The sequence below is a fragment of the Elephantulus edwardii genome, unplaced genomic scaffold, assembly GCF_000299155.1.
Source record: "Elephantulus edwardii isolate Elephantulus edwardi_28Jun2011 unplaced genomic scaffold, EleEdw1.0 scaffold00217, whole genome shotgun sequence".
NCBI lineage: Eukaryota > Metazoa > Chordata > Mammalia > Macroscelidea > Macroscelididae > Elephantulus > Elephantulus edwardii.
Genome location: NW_006399967.1, coordinates 2908290 through 2917186, shown reverse-complemented (window position 1 = coordinate 2917186; position 8897 = coordinate 2908290). Strand labels below are relative to the sequence as shown.

Here is an 8897-nt window from a genome sequence, read left to right as displayed (position 1 = left end):
GATGGATGGATGGATGGATGGATGGATGGACGGACGGACAGCTGGGTGAACGATGGATGGATACACAGGTGGGTGGAGGGATAGATGATGGATGGTTGGATGGATGAAGGAATGAAGGAACGGATGGATGGATGGGTGGATGGATGGATGGATGGATGGATGGACAGACAGCTGGGTGAATGATGGATGGAAACATGGGTGGAGGGGTAGATGATGGCTGGATGGCTGGAGGGATGGAGGGAGGGATGGAAGGATGGAAAGATGGACGGGTAAGTGGATGGATGGACAGATAATAGATGGTGGATAGAGGAAAGGATAGGTGATAAAGGGACAAATGGATGGTACATGGACAGACCAAACGGATGGATGGAGCATGACTGGGAGCATGAGGAACAGAGGAAGTGTGGTGGACCGACAGGTGAATGAAGGAACAAATGATGGGTACCTAGCGTATGCAAAGATGGATGGAGGGACACAAAATGGGGAGCAGTGGATGGTGGGTGAGTGGATAGAGAGTAGCTGTACGAATGATGATGAAATCATGGATGAATGAATAATGATTAACAGATTGATCGATGGATGGACAGATGTGGAGAGGTGATAGATGAGTGGGTGGCAGACGGCTGGACAAACAGATGGTGGATGAATGGACAGTTGGATGGTAAGTGGATGGATGGATGGATGGATGGATGGATGGATGGATGGATGGGTGATAGGTAAGTGGATGATGCATGATAGATTAATGAATGGATAAATGGATGGTAGGCGGATGGACAGACAGATGATTAATGAGCAGACGGTAAGTGGATGAATGGGGGAGTGATGGGTGGGTAATAAAAGGTGGACAGGTGGATAGATGGACGGATGGCTAGATAGTGGACAGAGAGATGAGAGATGGGTAGATGGAGAGTGGATGGACGGACTGGTTGGTGAGTGAAGGCTGAGTAGATCGTGGATGGATAGATAGATGGTGAATTAGTAGATAGATGGGTGGTAAGTGGATAGATGGCTGGAGGGAGGGAGAAGGGACGGAAGAGGAATGGGTGGTGGGTTAATGGAGAGTGGATGGACAGATGGATAGTAGGGAGATAGATGGAGGGACTGATAGATAATGGATGGGCGGATAGTGACAGATGATGAATGTACGACTACACAGATGGTAGATGGACAGATGGCTTGGTGGGTGACAGAAGAGTCGATAACGAAGGACTAGCTGAACAAGGAATGAAAGGATGGCTAAATGGATGGTGGATGGATGGGTGGTGAATGCACAATGGACAGGTGGATGGATGTCAGGTGGATCGATGCACTAACAGACTAGAGAAGCAGGTTGGGAGGGTGGTGCGTGGCCACCCGCAGGCCTCCGCTCCCCCAGCCTTCCTTGACTCCACTCTGCCTCCCTAGGAAGCTACTCGGACATCTCTCCTTCCTCAGTCCTGTAAGGGATCCCCAGGGTCTCAAGTCCAGGTCCTCCCCGCACAGCTGAACTCCAAGTCTCTCAAGGGTTAAGAATCCAACCCTTGGCCTCTCCACCTCCATGACATGGCTGTAGATAGGCAGTGCCTAGTAAACGCCATCTGGGTCTTACACTGGAGTCAGCCAGTGTTTCTGGAGATAAAAGGTGGCCTCACCTCTTTCTCACCAGGACCTGGCAGGGTCTGTTGTTGATGGCAGTGTCACTCCGATGACGTCCCTGGGTGGAGAATGGTCTCCCTTTCAGGCCACAACACTAACCACACCGCAACTATGCTCTCAGCCACGCCCCCATCTACCCACCACTGTCCCTCCATGCTCCAGGTCACGCCCCAACACCCATGACCACGCCCATTGCGCCCCGCCTTCCTGACACGCCCATCCACACTCCAGGCCACGCCCCGACCCCCCTCACCACGCCCCTCCTGGCTCTGGGCCACACCCCAACCTCCCTGGCCACGCCCCACCGGGCACGCCCCTGTCTACATGACCACGCCCAACCACCCTGACCATGCCCCTCCACGCTCTTCCCCTCCACACCAGCCACGCCCCTGTCCACATAGCCACGCCCCGAACCTCCATGACCACGCCCCGACCTCCCTGACCACGCCCACACACGCCTTTCCCCACTCCACACCAGCCCCTGTGGCTCACGATGTCATCCACCAGGTCGCGGACCGCACGGATCACAAGCAGGCAGACCAGCGGGGTGAAGAGTATGAACCAGGGCAGCGTGGAGATCTCGGGGATGCTCTGCCGTAAACGGGCAGTCACTCCAAAGCCCTCTGGGGGAGTCCCCTGACCACCACGCCTTACTCGCCCACCAGTCCTAACTATGCTCCGCCCCTCCCCTTGGGAGCGGTAGCCATGTGACCCACCCACTGACCACCAGGCCTTGCTCTGACCATTTCCGCACACGAGACCTGGTACTACGTCCTCAACCTGCTCCCAGGTGACCCCTCCGGGCAGCAGCACAGCTCCAGCTTGTTGCCTCACGCCTCCCCTCCCCTTATAGTCCTTCAGTGAAGTGACCTTTCCCCCCACCAGACATTCAGCCGCCCTGAATCTGAGCTGTACACAGTAGGTGCTCAACACATGTATTTGGGCTAATGGAGAAAAGCGGCCTCCTTTTACCCATAGCAGGGAAAGTCTCAGTTGCTGGGTTAGGTGGGGGGCTGTGGGAACAGCCTCTATCCCTGATAGGGTTCCCAGGTCAGGGGCCCAGCGGCTCCTTCCTGGGGACCTCTGAGACTAGTCAGGTAGTAGAGGGGCCAGTCCCCCAGGGTGTCTTCTCCAGATTCGTCAACATACATGGAGACCCTTCTGTGTGCTGAGCCCAAAGAAGAGGGTCCTCCTTCAGGGCGGTCCTAGTAGGTGGTCCCCGACAGCCCCTGGGGAAGTCCAGAACTTGGGGAGGGAACCTGGAGGTGGTAGCTTCTCCTGCTGCCAACCCCAGAGAGGGCAAGGATGGGCAGAGGGACGGGACCACGGAGGCTGGCCCTTGCCCCTAGACGGGCCCCAAAGCTGGCTCTGAGCTGCCACCGGGTGTCTAGGCTGGTCCTACAAATAGCCCTGGCCCCCCTCTGGCCCCAGGATGGTCCTGAGCCCGCGGCCAGCCCTGGGGTTGACCCTCGGGCATCACCTACCTCCAGGCAGCCCTAAACCACAGGGAGGTCCTGGAGCAGCCCTTTTCCCCTAACCTGGTCTTCAGGCTGCCCCCCCCAGGCTGGCCCTGAGGTGTCCCCTGACCTCAAGCTGGTCCTGAAGGGTTGCTCCCCAGATCTGAGGTGGACCCTAGGGCTGCCCCCACCTCACCTGCAGGATGATGATTAAGAGGAAGTAGAGGTTGGACACTCGGTGGAACTGTTCGAACAGGTTCAGAGGCAGGAAGGTGAAGAGGTTGTACTTGGTTGTACGAATGATGTTGTTCTAGAATGAAAGTCACCCGGCCCAAACAGCTGGCAAGGGGGCACGTCCCAGGCCAGGGGGCTCCCTGCACGCCCTGCCCCCCCGAGCCTCCCATACTCGCTTCCCCCACGGACGCTCTTACGGAGCCAGAATCCATCAGGCCCCAAGGCGGTATTCTGTGAGCACCTGCTGAATACAGGCCTCACTCCCACAATGGGCTCAGCATGCACGGTGGGCAAAGCCCCCTACCCCCGGGATGAGCACCTCCTGCACACAGGGGGCGGGAGGTGGTGCCCGAAGGGCGGCTGGTATTCTACAGGATGTGGACGAAGCTGCTCTCATGTATGAGGGAGGAGGGCAGAGTAGATGGTCAAGACCTGAGCAGCGAGGCCCTGAGCTGAGGGGACAGTGACCAGAGGGAAATGACACTAAGAAAACACGAGCTGGAGCTCAGAACAGCAGACCAGACAGTGAGCCAGGTGGATCCGGGCAGCATGGGGGTGGGGGGCCGGTGGGGGTGAGGGGCAAGAGGCGAAGGAGAGGGTGGCCAAGAAGGCAGAGAAAGGGGGGAGAGGAGGAGCAGGTGGGAGAGGAGACAGAGGAAGAGAGAGACAGGGGGGAAGGGGGGGAGAGGAGGGAAAGAAGGCGGAAGAGGGAGCAGGGGCAGGAGGAGGGATCCCAGCTTAGGCAGGAGCCGTGGAGGGGCTGGGCTCTGGGGCGCACAGACCCCCGCAGGCCACTCTGGGCAGCAGGCCGGCCGCGCCCACCTTGTACTTGTTCCTTTTGCAGCACAGGAAGACTTTCTCCTTGAACTGCCCGTGGTAGTGCGGGTTGTTGGCCTTCACCTCCCAGGTGAACTCTGTGAGAGGAGGAGAGAAGGGGTGAGGTGGGGCCGACACAAACACCCTCTAATGAGCCCCTGGGGGAGGGTTAATGGGCCCCTTCGGGTCCCAGGCGCTGGGATCGACCAGCTATCTCACAGCCAGGTATGCAGGCACAGGTAAACAAACGGAACAGAGGTGGAGGGGCTGCTGCCACGGCGGGGAGTGTGGACGGTGCAGGATGCTCAGATGGACTGGCAGCAGCCTGTCCCCTCCCACCTGGACACAGGGTGGGGGCCGTCAGGATGCTCAGATGGACTGGCTGCAGCCCACCCTCTCCCACCTGAGTGGCCAGCCATTCAGACCAACTGAGATAACCTGCTAAGGCCTGCCCCTCTGACAGACTGGTAGACTGCCTCCAGACCCAGGGTGTGGAGGTGTCCAAGGCACATGCCCAGGGGCCAGGCCCCATCCTTGTGGACCTGCCGGCAGCCCGTAGACTCCAAGTGGACTGCTCAGCTAGAGGACTGAAACCTCTCAAAATGAGGCGAGTCGCAGGTTCTCCTCAGGTGCTGGGGTCAGTGTCTCCCCAGGATGCCCCAGCCCCAGGCCCACGCCCTCCTCCCTGGCTTCTCTGCTGCCCCTCTTGCCTCACTTCCCACAGGGATCAGCCCGGGACCCGGCACAGGGAAGTGTCTGGGATGTTTGTTAGCTGACTGCATGAGGCTCCCAGTTTGTGCATCGAATCTTGCAGGATGCAGATGAGATAAGAGCCACACCTGGCAGTATACCTTTACTGACCCTGCCTCATTGCCACCCAGTCGCAGGACAAGCACCTGAGTTCTCATCTTCTCTGAAAACATCTTGGTAGCTGAGACTGGCCATCCAGGTGGAACTAGTGAGGGAGAGAGATTGGGAGGTTCTGGTGACCCCTGTGGCTTTGGGCAGCTCTGACCACCTCTCCTATCCACCTGCCCTCTGGCTGAGTCAGCTGCTGAGCCCCAAACCCTTCTAATCTGATGCTGCCAGTGTCTACCTTTAGCCCCACCATGATCCCAAAACTGCAATAGGCCCAGGTACCCATGCCAGCCACTGGCATCCAGGGACTGCCCCTCACGTCAGCTATCAGTTGTCCTTCACCGTGCCCCCTGTTCCCCACCCCATGGCCACCCTAAGGCTTGGACCCCCAGTATCTGCTTCTGGAGGCCCACGCCCTCCTCCCTGGCCTCTCTGCTGCCCCCCTGCCTCACTCCCCACAGGGATCAGCCCGGGACCGGCACAGGGGTGTCTGGGATGTTTGTTAGCTGACTGCATGAGGCTCCCAGGTTGTGCACCGAATCTTGCAGGATGCAGAGGAGATCAGACTGCTTTGGGGCCCTCCACTGAGCTGCTGTGGGCAGACCGGCTGCACAGCTTTCTCAGATGCTGGATCCTTCCCTTGGCCTCGGAGGCTCTCTTTGCACCCAGCACCCCCACCCTTGGCCACCACCTCCAACAACCTCAGCACCCCGGCCACTCTGCCCACGGCCCCACCAAGCTCTCGGCTCCATGCCTGCCGGCACTGCCTTCTCACCCTTCCGGTCTCTGCTCACACGTCTCTGACTCTCCAGACTGGGTCCTGCGCTGCCTGTGGACACCCCATCTACCTGGGAGGTCCCCCATTACAATTCTAAGCAGCTCTCCAGTTCCTCTCTTCTCCAGTTGAGCCACTGCTGAATCCTAACTTCTCAGGGCCTGAGTCATCCTGTCCCCAGGTGCCCAGGTCCCTCGCGGGAGGCCCTGGCTTGGGCAAGACCATCTCCACTCAGTGAAGAGCAACAGCGATGCCCCGGGCAGGCAGCACAGGTAGCGCGGCTGGGCTCGTGCTCAGGGGCCCAGCCGCGTGCGGGGCTTGTCCGAGGGTCCATACACCCACGACCCTTCCTCTGCTCATCCCGCCCCAGCTCACGAGAACCTCCTGTCTTCCCGGAGGGCCCAGGGCACCTCCCAGAGCCCCCAGGGGCGTGGCAGCCAACTCAGCCCCAGCAGAGCCCAGAGAAGGTGCGCGGGGCCAGAGGCAGCGCAGCGACAGGCCGGCCGCGGCTCACCTGCGCAGGCCGGGCTGGGCCGCAGGTGTCCAGGGCGGCCACGCTGGTGGGGCTGTTGGCCCGGCGTCGACCGGTGGAAAGCACACGGGGTGGGGGTGGGGGCGGGGCCAGGTCGGAGGCGGGTCTCGGCGGAGGGCGGGGCCAGAGCTGGAGGCGGATCTACGTGAAGGGGCGGTCCCAGCGAGGGGATGAGGCCAGGATTGGAGACGGGTCGGCCCTGAGGGCGGGGCCAAGGCGGGGGGGGGCGGATCTCAACGGAAGGGCGTGCCTGGATTGGAGGCGGAGCTGCGGGAAAGGCGGGGCCAGACGGGGCTGGGCTCTGGCACTGGGCGGAGTCTGCAGTAGGTGGTCTGGACCAGGCAAGACGGATGGAGCCCGCAGTGGGGCCAGACCAGACCTGGGGGTACCTGAGAGGTTAACCAGGCCAGAGGGGCGACCCTCAGTGCAGCACCCCTAAGGCATGGCCTTGACTGAGTCTTTGCAGCCAGAACGCCTCCCTTTCATTCACACACTGCGCCCCCCCGCCCCCCAGCAGGGTCCCTGGATGTGCTCAAATGCTAATCAGAAGGCTGGAACTTCGAGCCCAGTTTCAGGAGCCTGACACTCAGCTTCCGGTCTGTCAGCTTTGACCCTGGGGTTCAGCACTGTGAGATGTGCGTGTGAACAGAGAAAGAGGTGGGGACCCTAACTGTTCCTCTTTCAGCAGGGACATCCCACCCCTCCTGCTGACTGGGTACCCTGGGCCGACTCAGGCCTGGACACCGCGAGTGAGCCCCGGCCCCTGGGGATAGTGAGGTTAGCCCTGGCCTGGGGGCCAGCCCAGCACAGATGCCAAAACCACAGCACACAGAACTCTAAAATCCATACAAATGTTTATTCTGTCCCTGCCTGGGGAGGATGACAGAGCACTGGAGGGGATGTGGTCTTCAGGACAGCCCAGTTAGGGGGTGGGGGTGGGGGTGCAGGGCTGTGGAAGACGGTGTTGGCGACAAGGGGGCCCAGGTGGGCTGCAACATGGGCACAGGCATCCACCTACCCCCAAAACCTGGGGAGGGTCCTAGGCCATCTGAGGACGTCCAGCCCAGCAGGCAGAGCTTTGGGGTGTGGCTAAAGCACTGCAGCCCCTGGTTAGGTTGTCAGGCATCTCCCACCACCAACCCCCGGAGGGAGGGCCCTGAAGGCTGCTCCTCCATGCACAGGAACAAGGACTGTGCAAGTCATCATCAGATTTAAATTAAAAGTAATAAAAATAACAATACAAAATAAAAAAAAGACAACCTCTGTCTCAAATGAACCCGGCAAACCTGCCCGCCATCCCCCACCCCCCGCATCACAGAAAAAGGGACAGTCAGGTTAGGGCTACCCAGTGGGCACAGAATGAGGACCCAGCTCGGAGGGGGCGGGGATGGGGGCAGGAGGGTGGTGGTCCTGGCCTCCCGCGAGCAGCAGCCCCTGCAGGAAGGGCTGGCACTGTTCTCTGGAGACTGGCTGGGCCGTGGCATCCCGCAGCTTTTGCGAGGTGGCGGACAGGGTAACTCGAGGTTTATTGCACTGTTGGAAGGAGGCTGGGCTGGGACGAGGCCGGGGCAGGCGGGTGTGCGGGCTCATCGCTTGGTCTTGGCGTCTTCACGGATCTTCCAGATCATCAGATTCATGCAAGCGCTGGCATCCTCGCTGGAGCTGTGCCCGTCCACTGGGGGGACACGTGGGGGGTGTCACTGACTGTTGGGTTCATAGGAGACGCAGTGGGGACATGGTGGGTAGGGTCACGGTTGCTGGCACAGTAGGGACACAGGGGTGTTGCCAGTTGCTGGGGCTCACAGAGCATGCAGTAGGGACACGGGGCAGTTCACTGTTGCAGACACAGTGAGGACACGGAGGGGTCAGTGTGCAGACACAGGACACGGGGGGGTCAGTGTGCAGACACAGGACACGGGGGGGTCAGTGTGCAGACACAGTGGGGACACGGGGGGTCAGTGTGCAGACACAGTGAGGACACGGGGGGTCAGTGTGCAGACAAAGGACACGGGGGGGTCAGTGTGCAGACACAGTGGGGGTCAACACTGCAGACACTGGGGGGACAGGGGCGGGTCACTGTTGCAGGCACGGCGGGGACACAGGGAAGTGCTATCACTAGCTATCGAGGCTCATAGGGCCCACAATGGGGAGGGGGTGGGGATGTCAATGTCACTGGGGCAGTGTGGACACAGGGAGGGGAGTGTCACTGACACTGGGGCTCACCGTTGTCCTGGATGATCTGTCTGAGGTAGTCAGCCATGAGGTTCCGGAGGGAGCGCTTGTAGGGGAGGCCGAGGCGGTGTGGGAACAGCACGGCCGTGTCCACCACTGTGCTGTGGATAACCTGTGGGCGGGAGGTGGCTGTTGGCAGGGCGGCAAGGCCATCACTGTCCACCCCCCATTTCAGACCTCCAGCTCAGAGTGGTCACTGGGAGGAGTAGGTACCTTGAGGGCCAGCAAGTCACTCTCCAGGCTGTGCCCGATGAGGATGGTGTCCGCACTGAGCATGCTCAGTAGGACGGCCTGCACATCTCTCAGCGTGATGCTTGTGTCTGCCAGGTCAGCCTCAGTCACCCCGGAGAACCTGGGG

The 8897-nt window shown here is 60.3% G+C and overlaps 2 protein-coding genes across 2 annotated transcripts in view; both read right to left on the bottom strand.

Moving 5' to 3' along the window:
• ATP8B3 (ATPase, aminophospholipid transporter, class I, type 8B, member 3) overlaps positions 1–7791 on the bottom strand; it is a 47442-nt gene extending 39651 nt beyond the window's left edge. Inside the window, exons 1-7 of the mRNA XM_006897989.1 lie at positions 7653–7791; positions 6151–6574; positions 5039–5097; positions 4149–4240; positions 3289–3402; positions 2128–2226; positions 1632–1693 (exon numbers count right to left, since the gene is read on the bottom strand). Of these exons, the coding sequence (XP_006898051.1) occupies positions 1632–1693; positions 2128–2226; positions 3289–3402; positions 4149–4240; positions 5039–5097; positions 6151–6574; positions 7653–7791 (989 nt within the window). The remainder of the gene's footprint in view (positions 1–1631; positions 1694–2127; positions 2227–3288; positions 3403–4148; positions 4241–5038; positions 5098–6150; positions 6575–7652) is intronic.
• Positions 7792–7893: 102 nt separating this feature from the next.
• Positions 7894–8897, bottom strand: part of REXO1 (REX1, RNA exonuclease 1 homolog (S. cerevisiae)) — a 27257-nt gene continuing 26253 nt past the window's right edge. The window contains exons 13-15 of the mRNA XM_006897988.1: positions 8753–8891; positions 8531–8651; positions 7894–7982 (exon numbers count right to left, since the gene is read on the bottom strand). Of these exons, the coding sequence (XP_006898050.1) occupies positions 7894–7982; positions 8531–8651; positions 8753–8891 (349 nt within the window). The remainder of the gene's footprint in view (positions 7983–8530; positions 8652–8752; positions 8892–8897) is intronic.